The 17,830-nt window shown below is 31.6% G+C and overlaps 2 protein-coding genes across 2 annotated transcripts; both read left to right on the top strand.

The window, feature by feature from the left end:
* The first annotated feature begins 228 nt into the window (after positions 1–228).
* On the top strand, positions 229–3,604 carry LOC100305708 (uncharacterized). The gene is given in 3 exon segments (NM_001248663.2): positions 229–379; positions 1,484–1,633; positions 3,262–3,604. Coding segments are annotated over 3 exon segments (312 nt in total). The 5' UTR covers positions 229–289; the 3' UTR covers positions 3,334–3,604.
* Positions 3,605–6,419: 2,815 nt separating this feature from the next.
* LOC102666848 (putative E3 ubiquitin-protein ligase RING1b) lies at positions 6,420–16,918 on the top strand. The gene is made up of 10 exons (XM_006586166.4): positions 6,420–6,726; positions 7,084–7,135; positions 12,403–12,461; positions 13,901–13,982; positions 14,102–14,222; positions 14,313–14,351; positions 14,968–15,450; positions 16,005–16,112; positions 16,198–16,383; positions 16,531–16,918. Exons 1-10 carry the CDS (start codon positions 6,678–6,680, stop codon positions 16,585–16,587), a joined length of 1,236 nt encoding a protein of 411 aa, XP_006586229.1. The 5' UTR covers positions 6,420–6,677; the 3' UTR covers positions 16,588–16,918.
* Positions 16,919–17,830: the final 912 nt, after the last annotated feature.

Raw genomic sequence — 17,830 nt, forward strand, 5'->3', positions numbered from 1 at the left:
ATTTTTCAAAATCATAATTCAATATTTAACAAAAAAAATAGATAATCAAACCAAACTTTATTAGGGAGGGAGGGGACAGGAAAGAGAAGCCAAAGGTCACGCGAGTGGCGCGAGTGCGGACAAATATAATATCTATATAGCGTGAATCTAACGCATTGGCACGTGTTTGCTTGTTTAAATGGGACCCACTATGCTACTATATATACTGAAGACAAGTAGAGTCTTCTTAGGCAATAGAAAAGAAAACCAAGTCAAGTTCTCACTTTGAAGAGAAAATAACAACGTAAAGATGTCTGCATCAGGAGGCAGAGGAAGCCAAGAGGAAGAGAAGAAGCCTTCTGATCAAGGAGCACATATTAATCTCAAAGTCAAGGGCCAGGTCTCAATTCTATATTCACCTTTCCCTTTGTTAAATTTCATGGTTGGTTGTTTTTTATTATGTTCTTGGTTTTGTAGGTGCGTTTTTGTAATTTTTGTTTGTCTTGTGTGAACTTGTTTTCTTATCTTTATCGAGGATTCAATTTTCTAGATGTTTTACAGTGCTTCCCTCGCATGTGCGGAAATGTAGAGGAATAATTTATAGGTCGCACTCGCTCGCACATGCATGTGTTGTCGTGTGCTTAAGAGATTTTCATACTTATGGGTTTTCTATGAATTTTAACCATACTGCTCCGGTTTAACGAGTGGTTTTAAGTTCGAGTTCTAGATATATAATTATGGGTTAAATATTGGGAAGGAGAGTTTTGTTGTCTCTAATGGTCTTCTTATGTGTACCTAAAAATCATGTAGTATACTGTATTGTTTAAAAATTAATAGCTGTGAATCTCTCTCTCTCTCTCTCTCTCTATTTAATCTCTAATTGAAAATGGCTAGGCTTCTATCGTCAGAGAATTATTATTCTGGGGACGGTTTGAAATGAAATACGATAGACATATGTAACAAAATGTTGAAAGATCTATGTTATCATTTTCATCAATATTGCTAGAATATATCATGTGTTTTGTTTATAAATAAGCTTACTTTTTTCTTTTCTCTATCATATAACCTTTTTAATCTATGTATTGAGTAGAATTATTACATTTTAGTGTTGAGCCCATGACTTCCTCTATGCTCTGTTCTGAGCAACAGAGTCAAGCTCCTCAGATTTTGCCTTCAGAAAACAATGATATATAGATAATATGACAGATATGTGGAATTGTGGATATGGAATTAAAAGTTGAATGATTTAGTACAATTTTTTTTTGTCTTTGTCATACGAATTTTTTATAATGCTTTATTATAGTTCAGTTCCTTTGCCATCTAAACACGTCCTTTGTTCTGCCTTAGTTTCTCTTCCCACATCTTTTCTGTCGTTTTAGGAAACTATGACATATTCATCTTGTTTACTATCTTTAACCCAACTGATTATCTCACAATATAAATTTATTTTATGGGGGAATTTCTTTACAAATTTTTCATCTTTTTGTGGTTGACTTTTGTGTAGGATGGTAATGAGGTTTTCTTTAGGATTAAAAGAAGCACTCAGCTCAAGAAACTTATGAATGCATACTGTGATCGTCAATCTGTAGATTTTAACTCAATTGCTTTCTTGTTTGATGGAAGGAGACTCCGAGCTGAACAGACCCCTGATGAGGTAAATTTGGTTTGTTCAAGCCTTGTACAAACTCAAGTTTCATCTTTTAATTGCTGCAAAGTACAATTCTGTTACTATGCCTATAGTTTGGTAGAATTATCTTATACTAAGGTCTTCAAAATGATTTTGTAGTCTCATTTATACTTTCTATACATTTTTTTTCCAAGAATATGTAGTGGGACGGGTATTGTAAAGTTTTATACGTATCAGGTACTACATTGAGTACTTGTGTACTCCTGTAGTAAGTATGTTGGAGAAGAGCTTGATCAATTTGAGTCCTTATAAGATAGATGGAGCTTGAAACCAAAGAAATTGTGGGTCATGTATGGTACTACAATCCCCAAACATCAATGATCAGTCCATTATATTTAAACTCCTTTCACAAATATTCTCCTCATCTTATTGAAGAATTTAATCTACTTTTACGTCATAAATTCATGTTTGGGACAACTTATAAGCAGTCATTTCAGTTGTTTTTTTTAGAAAAAAAATTGGTTTCAAAATAAACTGGATGTTTGGGATCCTAGCTTAAATTTAGAAAAAACTTTTTTCTTTTATGAAGCTGGAAACTTATAGTTTATCATTACTTTTCAACAAGTTTTTTTTTTTGCTTCCAGCTGTTTTCATACTACTTCATTATGTAAGAGCTGATTTTTAGTTGTATCCAAACGAAATTAATTATTTTCAAACCACTTTTTAACCAATTTATCCAAATAAAAATTGATTTTGATTATAATCAATTATACCAATAATTGATCATTAAAATAATATAACTTTGGCGGTTGTTTCAAACACATCCTATGTTCATGAAAAATTATACTTGTACAATAAATTATACAAGTTGAAGTGTTGTACAACTAAGAAAGAGAAACAAAGAAAAGAAACTAGTTTGATGGAGAGATACTAATCGTATAAGTGTTGCACAACTAATAGTATGTATATCACATTTTGTGTTAATTTATCATTTATACAACGTGGCCATCTATATATAAAGTTACATTTTTCTATATATGTATATTTAAAAAATTTATTTTGAGAAAAGAATATTTTGCATTGGCAGTATAATTATACTATCAATCATACCAATTATAATTTATAATCGAAGGATACTGTAAAATTATTTAAGTCTTTGAGATGATTGTGAGTTATGATTTTGAAATGTTATTTCAAAACAAAAACATGTTCAGGTAAATCAGTTTTAAGTTGAAATTTTACTCTTCACTCTTTTCTGCGCTGCTGCTCTCTCTCCCTCGTGACGCTGCTCACCCACCACTGCCATCTCCTCTTCGTCTCTTTCTCACTCACCACCGTCTCCTCTTGTCTTTCTCCCTTATTCGAGATCCACTTTGTCGCATGCAGTTTTGGAGTGGTGGTCAGGGATTGAAGACAGAGAGGGTTTGGGGTTGAATTTTTTAGGATTTCAAAATTACAAACTGAAAATTACCCCGAACAGGGCCTTAGACCTTTAGTGATCACCATTAAAATCTTTTAGTTTAAGGTTTTTTTTTATTCTAGATTTCTGAAAATTCTCAAATCCTACTTGTACCATGCAACCTAGTACTGACTCATATGTAATTGCTTCTTATTTGTTCCATCTCTTAATTCTGAGAAATTACAATTTTGTGCAGCTAGAGATGGAGGATGGTGATGAGATAGATGCAATGCTGCACCAAACCGGAGGTGGACACAAGTTTCTTTAAATGTATGATGATCATCTTCATCAAAATGCTTGATAAAACGCATGGTATTCGGTGCTTGTTTCAAGGTTTCTATTTTTGTATCATATCTTACGATACTAATGTAGTAAAGTTGACAGTTTCCGATATGGATTTTTCATGTTTATTGAAGTCTTGATGCTTAAAAGCTGCTATTACTGTGTTGGATACAATACTATGGTCTTCACTATTCATTCTTGGCTTGATGATGAATTTGTATTGTGTGTTTGGAATTTAGCTACATCAATATTTTGGTAAATATTGTCTTGTCCACTGTCATTCCGACTTACATGTCTTGTTACTTTCTGTGAATTTGTGGTATTGCAATCATGTAAAGGGAATCAGTTGTTATAGAGAAATTGTTATTATTAGTCTTAAATTAGATTCTTAATTCGTGGGATACACAAGGTAAATAAAGGGTTTCAGCGTTTTTATTTAACTGGAAAAATAGATATGGACGTGCCAAAAAATATGACAACTTATTTTTAGTTGATTTTTTTTAACTAACTAATGCTGCAATTTTATCTTAAATATGCTATTAATTTAATGAAACTGAACAATTCAAAAATATGCAAAATCATGATTGAATTAAGCTTTAAATATGTTTTTGTCTCTATAAATTAGTTTTTTTTTCATTTTGGGATCTTATAAGTTTATTTTTCTAATTTTAATCTCTTGATGTTTTTCTAATTTTGATTCTTGTAATTTTTTTTGTCAAAGAATGTGTCAACTTATTTTTACTTGATTTTTTAAATGTCACAATTTTATCTTAAATGTATTTATTTTTATTTAATGAAATTGAATAATTAAAAAATATTTAATTACTGGACATTTTTTATTTTGGTCTTCCAAATAAAAATTTGTTTTTTAGTCTCTCAAATTTTTTAAATGTTATTTTTAGTCTCTTAGCATAATTTTGGAGAACTATTTTTTTTTTTATTTTTTTAGTCTCTCAAATAGTCAAATTCTCTATGGAATTAAAAAAAATATTTTACCAATTTGAAGGATCAAAAGATCAAATTTTTATTTTGAGGTCCAAAACTAAAAGTAATAAATTTAAGGAATTAAAAAAGACACTCCTAATTTAAGTGGTATCCAATTCTTTTAAACTTCTTTTTTTTTTTTTGAATAGACACTCCTAATTTAAGTTTTATCCAAAGTATATCCTTAAACTTTATTTATTTTACAAATAAATACCTTAAATATTATTTTTATTTAAATTAATCCTTCATTTTACTTCTTTTTTAACATATAGATATCTAAATGTTAATTTGATCTCAATTAATCTTTAAAATTTACTTTTAAAAACATAGTCTCCTATATTAAATTAAGATAAAAGTGCTAGTATAGAAGAAATCTCAACATTATTTATACTTAATTATATAAAAATTGTCTAACCACCAATTTCATATTTATAAGTGTCAAACATTTTATGCAATACGGTCTCACCATTTATTTTCTTATTTTGTTCTCTCTCTCGCATAGCACAAACATTGGTCTAGTTTGTTTTAAATTTCAGTAAGTTTAAGAGGGAATCAAGTTCTCTCACCATTGTTACAATCAAATATGAATTAATATTTAAGGTAAAAGATAAAATCATTTTTCACAATCCCTACAGCAAATCAAAAAAACAAAATGCCAATCAAGAACACAACATCAACGACAACCACAGATGAACAACCTAGATTTGAAACCAACATTAAGAACATGCTAGATCTAGGAACCCAGGAACAACAACAACCCAAATCTGAAACCCATGTCGTAGTTTCCATTGCAGTCTTTCTGCGTCGGAGCTGTTGACGAGGGGGAGGTCAATGGAGAGAAGGATCTGGAGGGAACTATCGGAGTCCATAAGGGCATCATTGTCGACAAACCTGATGAATCAGAGGAAGAAGCCGAGAAGGTGATACCTTCAACAACATTTGCTACTGCTCCTCTTGGTTCGTGCAACCCCCACGGTCTCTGGAGACCATGGAGGTTAATGGTGGTGGCATCGCAAGTCATCAATGGTGATTATGGATATGAAGAAGAAGGAGGAACAAGAGAGAGAAGGATAAATCTAAAAAAGAAAAAAACAAAACAAAAAAGTCTTAACCATTGATATAATACTAAGTGAATCCAACGGTTCATAAAAAAAATTATTGCGAAAAATGAGTTAGGCTCAATCTTTCAATGTAAATTTGAAAGTATAAGATGAAATTTGAAATAAATAAAGAAATTTAAATATAACAAAGGAATTAAATGTAATTAAAGAAGAGATTATGATGTTGAAGAAACAAATCTCAATCTAAAAGGAAAACTTTAAAGAATAATTTAAAACTTTTAACAATGTATAAAAGTAAATGTTAATTATAATATTAATAAAGTCTTTTTTTTTTTAAACTATAAAATCACTTCCTTATCAAGATAGGTTGGTCTTAGTAAAATTGGGCTTAAGTAAGGTCACATGTGAATGAAAAAGATGTGATTAAAAAAAGAATAAAAATATTAATCATGATCCAAATTAATGAATACTTCGCATTAATAACATGACTACAAAAAAATATTTGCTTAAAGAACAAAAATTATATGATTTATATTTAAAAATGAAAATATAATCTAAAAATTTATGTCAAAATATTATTACAACTTTTTTCATAATGATAATAACATTTATTTAAACAAATTTATCTCTAAACTTAATAAGTTTTGATTAACAAACATTGGTCTAATCGGTAAGAATCAAACTCATATCCTACAAAGACATGAGTCCAAATTTCCTAAAATCAGCTTTCAACTTCCAATCACCTCTACTCCCCTACCTTATTTATAATAAGAAAATACTTCATATAACAAAAAACAATTATTTTAAAATTATATATTATTCACTTCATCTTAAAACAAATAAAAAATATAAGTTAATAAATATTATGAAGATAAAAGTAAAATAAAGTAATATAAAATAAGAGAAAGTCTATGAAAACGGTCCAACTTGACATCTCGAATAAATATGTAATAAATTCACATTGATGATAAATATCAAATGCATGCTGGTGCACCTAACAAAAAATCTTCACGGAGATTGCAACCATAATCATAATCAACTAATTTATGTGGCTTGATTTGATTGGTTAAACCAACTTAAGTGCGCAATGCACCAATACTAGAAAAGTATGTTACTCAAAGGCAACCATGTATAAAGAGCAACAATCTTAACCTCACTCTCTCCTTGCCACCTTTCTCCTACTCCATACACCGCCGCCGCCTCTGCCTTTTGTTCCTTTCTTTATATATATTAGAGTAACGCGACTAGGGAGACACACTTGAACCTAGACACAAAGGTTGACATTATGCCTAATCCGAGAAACAAGCAAAAGCTTCCCCAAGATGCTTCTTCAGGTTTTGTTGTTAATTAATTGTTATCAAGGTTATAAAAAATTGTTTACTTTTGCGATTTCAATCACAACATCACAATTTTCGGAGTTATTGTGATGGATCGTGATTGTAATTGTGGTTGTATCAATTACATTTATTCTTGATTTCCTGCAACATCAAGGATCAGGTTGAAATTGAAACTATTATTGCAATTCAAAGCATGAATTTTTATGATCAATTTTCAAAATGATCTAGAGATCTCTTCCATGTTTGTTTTTTATAACTCCTTAATTTTCGTATATATTTCCTTGGTTTTTGTTGCTAGCGATCTTGCTTTATCTTATTGTTGTTGTTGTTGTTGTTTACCCTTTCTTTTGTCAGATGTTTTCCTAGGTCTTCAAAGTCAATCGACGGTCCATGATGACACTGAAAAGTATGTTGGCCCAATTTTTATTCTAAATTTCCTCCTATGTTTACTTTCAATTTCATTTTTTGGCATGCTCTATTGTTTTTTTTTGTTTACTACTTTTGGGATTTTTTAGTGACATGAGTTCCATTAATTCTACCATTATTCATTGTGTTATGGTTTTTCAATTTCTTTGGGTTAAGATATATGCAAAAGTTTTATAGTTTGATTGATCATTGAACAAGACACTTATTCAAGGTTCAATGAGTTAACTATCATTGAAGCAATGATAATTAAATAATATTTTTGGTATAATATATTAAGTAATAGGTTTGATTGCACTTTCTGGTCTTCCAAGTATCACAATTTTGCAATTTTGGTCCCTCCATCAATTTTCCATTTCATATTTAACAAATATGTTAACATGACATTGGATGATAACGTGACAACTGATGCATTAGCTATCATGACTTAATTGTACATTTGGTCCTTCACAATTGCGATGTGTAAAAGACAAAACATCTAATTAATCCATGTCATCATATGTATCAATAACATGTCAACTGCTACATACATCATCAACATGGGCGCAAGCTACAGTGGAGAAGTAAATTTCCTAGTGTATGGTGCATGGAAAATATCGACCTTTAGATTGATCTTATTCTATAGTATTGTGATGCACTTTCCACATCTTACCACTGCTCCCCGCACAATGGGTTTTGTCTATACTACCACCATGGTTCTCAAGGATGTTAAATCAAGCTTCTCCAACGTCGACCACGCCAAGCGGGGCAATGGTGCTGCCTCCACGAAGCAAAACACCACCTACCACTGCCAAAAACACACAATCAACAACAAGAGTAACATCATCAACAAAGCAACCCAATGCCTGGTGGTACTCTTTAATTGATGACAACAACAACAACAACATCATCAACAAGAGTAACAAGCGGATTTCAAAATCTAAACAAGAAAGTTTAGTACTTATGTGGGTGTTGTTAACAGTCGAAGAAATAGGCGAGAGGTGTCATAGTCGGAGGAGTTATTGTCGGTGTAACACACGATGGTGTTGGAGCACGAGCATGGCATGCTGTGGTACAAGGTCGGAGATGGTCGGACGACATTGGCGAGGTCAGAGGTGGCTCCATGAGCACAAATCTGGTAGCATCGAGGTTGATGCTTATGCTTAGATTTGTGTCGTGTCGAAGGTGGCAGCACACGAAAAAGGTAGGTGGTGCTCTCGATCGGAGGTGGGAATGATGGTGGTCAACAATGGTGTAATTAAAAAGAGTGATGGTAATGTGTGAAGGGTGCACCATAATACAATGGAAAGAGATCAATCTAACGGTCGATTTTTTTGTGCACCATCCACAAGGAAATTTACTTCCCCACCGTAGCCTGCACCCATCAACATGTTATCATCCAATGTCATGGCAACAAAATATTTTAAGTATTCAACAAAAGACTAATGAAGGGAATAAAATTTCATAATAACAATACTTGGATGACCCTATTCATGCAATTGGACACCTAGAGGGACCAAAATTGTGCTATTTCAATACCCAAGGGACCAAAAGTACAACATAACCTAAGTAATATTAAACAAAAAATAACTTCATAACTTTGTATTAAGAATTAAGATAATGGTAGGGTGCACCATTGTCTCATGTGGTTTATAATGCGCCACTATTTTAATGATCATTGGATGAATCTTGTTTCTAGGTTACTTCACACCAAATTTTCCGTCCCTTTCCTTGCAGCTCCTCCGTACATTGCTCGCCACTATCGGAGGAAAATTTTTCCAATGACATTGCTTTCTTTCTTACTTATCTTTCCACCTCCAACCTCTTTTTCTCTCCTCTTTGTGTTGTTTTTTTACCTGAGAAGCATAAAAGGAGATGACAACAACAAAATGCCATGTGGAGGACCCATCCACATCATATGGAACCACTCCTGTCTTCACTTATGAGTTCTTTCCCAATGTCTCTAGCGGCAACAAACCCCCAAATTTCATTCCTCACCAAATGTCAATGACAGGTGGCTCTTCTATGGCATAACCCATTCGTTCCTTCATCACGTAGATGGACTAGACTAAGTGATGCCTTTGTATATTCACCCATACTATCTTTGAATGCACCCTTTATGTTCATTCCCATCAAGCATTCTCAAACCCTTTGACGCCACTAACATTAACTTGGCCTAGTCTTCCTAGCACTAAACCCATAGTCACATGCCTTCTTCGCACTAGATGCATAATTATGAGTCTAACACCCTAAGCAAATCATATTGGAATGAGAGAGAGATCCAAAGGCTGTACAAGTGTGAGACTGTATAGTTGAGGATGACTTAAGGGAATTAATTGGTAATACCTATACCAACAAAATGCATATACTTTTTCAGTAGCATATCGCCTAAGAACTCACAATTAAGCATGTTTAGCTTGGAATAGTTATGAGATTGGTGATCTTTTAAGAAGTTTCTCAGGAAGTGTATGAGTGAGAAAGTTGTGTGAAGTGTTGTAGAGTGTGAACTGCCAAAACGTCAATTCTTAGGGATGTTATGAATGATATCAAAGTAGACCTCTTTTTTAATATGATGTGATTCGAGGACTAACTAGGTGAAAGTTGGTGGGCATGTAACACCCCATGAGAATCATATCAGAATGAGAAGGATGAAGAGGTTGTACAAGTGTGAGGTTGTATAGTTGAGGATGACTTAAAGAAATTAATTGATACTATTTATTCCAACAAAATCTATCTACTTTTTCTTTAGCGTATCATCTAAGAACTCCACAATCAAGTATGTTTGGCTTGGAATAGTTATGAAACAAGTGACCTTCTAGGAAGTTTTCCAAAAAAAAACCTGTGAGCGAGTACAAAGCACACTATTAAGTCTCATGTTGATTTATGGGAACAATTATTTATCCTAAAAGCAGATGAAACAAATTGTTGAGATCTCAGTAAGACTACGTACGGAGAGTTTTGACCAATAAAAAAGTTGTGTAAAGTGTTGTAGAGTGTGAGTTGTCAAGACACTAATTCTTAGGGATGTTACAACAAGCCTCCTTGGCTTGAATCCTCCTTCACTCACCTCGACAAGGTCCATGGCACCACCGCCTCGCACTAGATCCGCACATCCAAGCCAGATAGTAACCAAAAACTAATCAAACCCCTACAAATTAAAAACTAGACCCAAAGAAGGACAAGGGAAGTAAAAGAGGAAGAAGGATACATGAAATTAAAATAAGAAAGGATAATAGGAAAGAAAAACACTTGTATTGATAAATATGAAGTGTACAATACATCTTTTGGCTTTTTAGGCCTACTAGACCTTAACTAAGGGTTTAACTTCTCATAGTCACAATGGGCCTTACACTTGAAAAGGGGTATAGAAATTGATGGAGGAGAAGGGATGAAAAAATGATATAAAAAGAAGGATTTTTCCTATTTGAGATGCTCAAGCCTAGGATGTATTCATTAGAGAGCTTTGAGTCTCCTGGTTGGTGTTTTTATTCCTTGGTTTGATTCTTTTTTTATAGTTGTTGGAGTAGACTTGGGTCTGATGCCAAAAATATTTTTTATTCATATTTTTGATGTTTTTTTGGATCTTTTTCACTTTTAATCTCTCTTTTTTTATATTTGCAATTCATAAATAAAAAATATCAATTCCTAATATTTAAGCAAAAAATAACTACTAAATCAATATTTTTAAAAATATTTTTAATATATTTTTATTATAAAAAATAACTCATATTTAACCGTTATCAGTTATTCCTACTAAAATAATATTCTTGGTCCTTTTACACATAATTCTCCTTATTAGGAAACCCACATTAGAACCCAATAACTCCATGAGTTTTATGTACTTTGTGATGAATAATAATGATTACTTTAGTTACTAGATATGAATTTCTATGAGAGCATGTTTTATCAACGGATTGTACATGGTTGGACTATTCTAACTTTAGTACATTTCCAAGTTTGCATCTTGGCCTAATTTTATTCTATTGAGAAACATTTGTAGAACGTGAATCCTTTGTATGGTTTTATGATATAAGAATTGTTTAAACTAGCTAGTCCATGATCATATGTGCTGTATATTTTGGTAATTTTTTTAACTCAGAATTGTGAGAAAGAGGAGAAGAAATTTTATTTGCATTTTGAAAAAAATACTATATTTACATGATTGTTCTTTATTCAGTGTTAGTCTAAATAATGAAGAATGCATTTTAGGTCTAAAAGAAAAGGTGTTGGTTTATAACATAGACTACTTTTAGTCCTATATATTTATAAAAAATAATATATTTTACACTATAACTTATTTCTTATGTATAGGAAAATAATATCTTCTAATTTTAAGTGGGTTTAACAAATAGCAACCCCCATATATATATATATAATCAAACATAAGAGAATAACAAAATGTCAAAAACACCAATCTTCCAATTTAGTGTAGCATATCGTTACAAAAACAATAACAGGTTATGATTGAAATGAAAATATTTAGCCCCTTATTTACTATTGTAATGCAATCAGCTTAGCCTATAAATGATATTATATAACACATTAATTCTTAGATAGAATTTTTATTGTGTTGTTTGTTTCTCTTATTTAATGGCATGCTATGCAAAACATGTTTTTATTGTACTATAACAAAATTATAGTAATTAATTAGTATCTGTATATGATTGTATTTTCTATATTACCTGTGATTTAATATAATTGTTCTCAAATCTAATGAATTGGTTTTCTATGATCACCGTCGTCATTACTTTTAATTCTTATTCATTAATCTTGAGATATTGTTGTTCATGGTTTTCTATCATCACCGTCGTCATTATTTTTAATTCTTATAGTTGTCATGTAGTCTTATTAATTAATTGATAGATGCTTTGAATTGTTATATATTCTTTATTATTTAGTCATTAATGTATCTAGTCTATTTTAATTTTATCATTATGCATGAATTTAACTTCTTTATTTTTTTTTTGTGAAGAACGAAGGAATTTAACTTATACTCCAAAAAAAAATTCTTTTATTTTTTGTATACTATGACGTTGACATATTAAAAATCATTTTGGTTATGATGATGATAAATTATGATGGGTTATTATGATAGATTTCCAACATATTATTTGTATTAGTTAAAACATTACAATTTTAAACTCAAGTTGGCAAAAAAGAAGAAAAAAAATTATATAACTTATGAGTTGTGATGTTTGACAATCTTGGATTTGCCTTCTTCAAATTATCCATGCTAAGTATTCATAATATACTCTCTTTTTTTTTTTGCAGGTATATTTCTGTAGATTTGGATGACATACGCAAGGATGTTGAATGCCCAATCTGCTTAGGTATGTGTGCGTTGTTTTTAAAGAAATAAAATTTAAATTACATATAGCATTTTTTAAAATTTTTTATTCATCTTTAGTCCACAACTGCAATACATAATGGGAAACAACAATAACAACAAAAAGGCCGTAATACATAATATCACCTCATAATTTGTGCACAATTTTAAGTGTTTCTCTCTCTTCTCGTCCGTCCAATTTGGGCGTACTGAAATTTTGGGAAGCATCCATTGTAATTTTCTTTCTTGCCCTATTTTCTTGCTAACCAAAGAGAAGAATTTTTTTCTTTCAAAAACATTGTAATCCTTTCCCTTCTCTCCTCTTCCTCCTATAACAAACGGAGTGTTAAGCTTTAAACTCAGTGTGTAGGTGATCGATCTATCTACATCATCCACTATTGTCAGTCATCTGTGCTAATGGACCTCTTCTCTTACAACAAATAAATCATTTCATAATCAATATAATTATATTTTAGTTTATTCTGTTTTGCATTTCTCTTTCTTTCTTGGTCTAAAACTCATCACATGCTTTGCCTTAGTTGAACAAGAATTTTTTTAAAATATGTCACACGAATAAGACTAAAAACATTCTGATCTAATCTATATGACCCTTTACACTTGGTTTCTTTGTGCTTAACTCACGGTTCTTGTATGATCTAATTCCTTAAAATTGCTTTCTACCTTTTCTTGAATCTTAAGAGCCAAGAATTACCCTTATATTAATACACTAATTACTAAAACTGTTTTTTTTTTATTTTATGGATTGGAGCCACAAAAGAGAAGGTGGTCATCATTACGAATTTGACTCTTCATAGCAATCCGACATAGATTAGGGAGATTGGTACCTAGAAGAGAAGAACACCCACTTTGAATTTGATTTCTTGTAGTTTGAGTAACACGAGTATTTGTAGAACCCATAATATTTATGCATGTATTAAACATATGCACAAGAGATACTTTGCAACTATAACTTTATGAAATTGTAAGTTCTTAAATGGTGAGATGAATAAGTAGATACAGGTATGTTCGCAATTAAATCAAGTTTAGCTATTCTATATTTCCAGCAAAGAATATACAGGGAAGGAGAATAATTAAAGCAGATAGAAGTAGTCTACAAAGTTTGAATTAGACTGGATCACTATAAACAACACTTAGGAGTTATATGATTGACTTGGCGTTGAAAGAAACTAGAAAAAAAGGAGAAAAAGGTAGAGGGTTCCAATCTCTTTCACTAATAAAAACTAATAAACTTTCATATACAAAATTTTCCCATCTTTGGATGGTATTCATTTTTCTATTTTATGTATCTGCATGCATAAACTTTCAATGACTTTGTGCAATATATGCTAGAATCTGGATCCAACTTTTTATTCTTTTCATTATTTTGATTTCCCAGTTACTAAACTATATACGTAATAGAATTAATGATTGTCTTATGTTCAGGCATCATCCGAAACACAAGAGTTGTAATGGAATGCATGCATCGCTTCTGCAGAGACTGCATAGAGAAATCCTTTCGCCTTGGGTTTACACTCAAACCACCACCATTTTTTGTTACATAATTAGAATGATTGTGTTTAATTAGTTGCATAATTCTTTTCCCATTTCTAATTTTCAATTTACTATGGAATGGTTTTATTGCAGTAACAATGAATGTCCTGCTTGTCGTACTCATTGTTCAAGTCGAAGGTCACTAAGGGAAGACCCCAACTTTGATAACTTGATTGGTTTGCTCTATTCCAACATTGACAAATATGAGGAGGAGGTAATATCCATATATGTATTGCATAATGGTTTGATTTTATTTTATTTAAAAAAAAATGGCAAAAATCTCATTAGCAATGTTTTGACCCAGGAGTTAAATCTTTCCGAGGACACAAAGAAAAGTATGCAGGTGAGACTGATATCTTAACATTTCTTAAATTTTGTTTCTCATAAATTCTCAAAAGATTGCTCCTAACTTTTTCGGTTTGAGAAGGCTAATGTGGGGATAACCAAACTAGACTTGTTTTTTTGGCTAACTTCAATAAGGTCTAGGAAGGGTTGGACCCATTCATTATGTGGGTATATATATTGAAGTCAAAATATTGACGGGAACAATGTCAACCATAATGATTCTTAAAGTTTTTCAATAAGAAAGTTTGTGTTACCAAAAATATAATAGGAAATGTGTTTCTTCCATAAACTAAATAAATAGGTGATAACTTGAATTAACTCTACTTCAACTAAAAATTCTTATGCTATACGTTAAAAAGGTTTTTGATTGATTTGCCAATTTTAAAACTAAGAACTACTGATATAGATTAATTTTTTTTATCAGTAAATATTAGTTATTAATTTTGTTAGAACTAGTGATATAGATTAGTTGCATCATGTTTGAATAAGTAGCTGCATAAATCAAAACGAGCTACAACATTGTTAAATCAATATATAGAACCACATTTTTTCATAGTCTAGAAGACTAGCTATGCTTGTAATAATTCTTCTAATAATTCGAGGTGGTTTTGAAGAGGATGCAAAAAGCCTATGCCAAGACTTATGAACGACAGAGCATTGCACTGGGAAAGAAGCCTGCTGCTGCAACTTCTACAAAGAGATCAAAAGCTAAATTCTTAAGAAGTTCATCAAGTCGACCAACAAGAAGAAGTCCCAGAAACATTGCTGCTGCATTTGCCGGATCGAGTTCGAGCCGGGAAAGGGCCTTGCCTCCTATTGCTGAAGAGGAAGAAATAGAAGAGGTACCCGACACTGACATAAGTGAGTCAGAGATAGAGGCACAGACTCCTCAACATGTCCCTGCTGCAACAAAAACTGTCCATGGAACAAATGAAGCAGTTAAAGATATCATTAGCTCTGCTGATAAACTTGTGTGGGGAAAGAGTGCTCAAAGGAGTAATAATCGAAGCAATTCTAGGAATGTTGCTGCCTTGAGAAGCAATCGCATAGCGCGATTCATTGATCATCTTAAGGTGTCTCAAGAAAATGATGATGAGGTACGTTGTTTCTTAATCTTAAATTGCCTAATGCCTATTAAATCCAGTATCAATGAGGCACACAGAATTTTGGGTTGTTTACTACTTATAAAAACGACAAATTAACATAAAATAAAAATGATATATTTACAACTCTGTTGAACGATTTTATTAGAGGTGACAAAATACATTGAGCAAATAGGTTTAGTGGAACCTACTAGAAAAAAAATGAAGTGCTTATACTTGACATTTTGAGTCTAAATCAAACAAGGTTTTTTTTAATCCAATCCGATCCTATATGGACCAATGTGGGTCTAGCCCACCAAAAACTTCAAAAAATGAATTTTTATAAGACTTGGACTTCAATTCCCTTTAAAATCTCCTCAATTTTACTTTTGAATTTATGTGTATAACTGTCTTCTCCCTATTCTTTGTTTACCCACCCTGTTTACAATAAAATGTCTTATTTTTTCTTTATAATTGATTATTATTTTCTGATTATCGTTTTTGGATTGAGTATTATACTGAAGCAAATTATGATTATACAATCAATTATTTGGTCAACATAATTTCAGTTGGACATATTTATCAAGCTTGTCTCTTTTGAGGAGAAAAGAGTGCCAAATTTGCCAAGGCCATACCTTAGCTGCAGGCCTACCCTGTCAATCAAGCAACTGTGCCAGGTTGTTCTCTTCCCATCTCTCTGAAACCTTTCATTTTAGAATATCTCTTATTGGTGTTAATGTTGTTTTTACTTTTTATCTACAGTATGTTGCCCTTGAAACCTCACTACAAACTGAAGAAATTGAGTTGTACTTGGTGAAAGAGTGTCAACCTGACATTATAAGTGGTGATGGCAAACTAGATGAAGACAACAATAAGTTTGAATTTCTAGCTGAAGAGGAAGTAACAATGGCTCAACTCAAAACTAATAATCTCAGCTTTGGCCATCTGGTAATTAATTTACTCTTTAAAAGTTGACCATGTAATTAACTATATACATAAATTAAAATAAACAAACCATATGTTTGCTTTTACCTATATCAATTGTTCCAGTGTCAATATCTTTCTCCTTCTGTTTCATTTGGGTGTTGTTTTCAGGTCATAGCTTATAAGAGGAAGAGGTGGAACTTAAATGAAGGGTTGTTTTTGGGCTGAATGATGAGTTGTTACCTCAACTATCATTTGGTGAGAGCATGCATAAAATACAATCGAACAATGAAAACTCTCAATTATGTTATTTATCTTTCTCTTTCAAGAAGCACAGAGCAAGACACCTGACATGAAACTCTTTAGAATACTTTTGGGTTATTTTGAGAAATTGTGTGTATCAATCCTTCACTGTCTCCGTGAACATGAAGGCTTTACTTTGTTAGAAGTTGCAATTGGTATTGTCTGATTTTGATTTAGACTTTGTTGGATAGTACAATTGAACAGCATAGACTTTAACCAAAATGGGAGTAGCTTTTAATGGAAACTTTTGCTTGGATCCCATTTTTTTTTTTTATCAACAAATATTAGATATTAGGATGATAATTTTTTTAATTTTTTCTTAGACGACCAAACAAAGCATATATATTAATGGGCACAATCAGTGCCAACAGAATACAGACAGCATCCTGTATAGAGTATTGCCTACCCAATACAGGTATATCTAAATATACCCAACAGGCCCCCCAAAGAGACAGCATATATTTTCTGTGAAAAAACTCCCCCCAACATTTCCAACACACATAACCTATACGTACAGCTTCTGTGTACTTGTGAACCTCAGTAGTACTACCTCGTGACTTTTTCAGAAATGCAAGTTTTTTTTAGCCGATGGAGATCAAATTAGTGACTTTTTCTTCTTCTTCTCTTTTTCCATGACAATCCAACTCACCTTATATTTTTGTCTCATATTTCTTTTAATTAAAACCTTTCATTTTGACTGTGTTTATTTGGATTTTTTTTCACGCAAAAAGATTTCACAGCGAAATCTGAGCATACGACGTACAGTTTCAATTTTACTCTAGTAAAAAAACATGTAGAGAAAAGTTTGTTATAAAATTTACATTTTTTATTTACTAAAGTAGTCTTTATCACGAATTGATTGATGAAAAATGTGCGGTCATATTTATTGTGCTCTTGAGTTTTTAATTAAGTTGTCAAATATTTATTTATTATCAGTCAGTGAAAAAAAATTATTATCAATTTTTATCATACGGGCCATGCCAGAGAATGTATACCAACTTATATGCTTTGACAAGCACTACAATAGTTTTCATAAACATTTGAAGTCTATCAAATATAAATAGCAATAGATAAATAATTCAAATTAATATATATATATATATATATATATATATATATTTTTTTTAAAGATCAATTTATCAATAATTTTTTTCAAACTATATTTTTT

Source organism: Glycine max, chromosome 8 (genome assembly GCF_000004515.6).
Source record: "Glycine max cultivar Williams 82 chromosome 8, Glycine_max_v4.0, whole genome shotgun sequence".
NCBI lineage: Eukaryota > Viridiplantae > Streptophyta > Magnoliopsida > Fabales > Fabaceae > Glycine > Glycine max.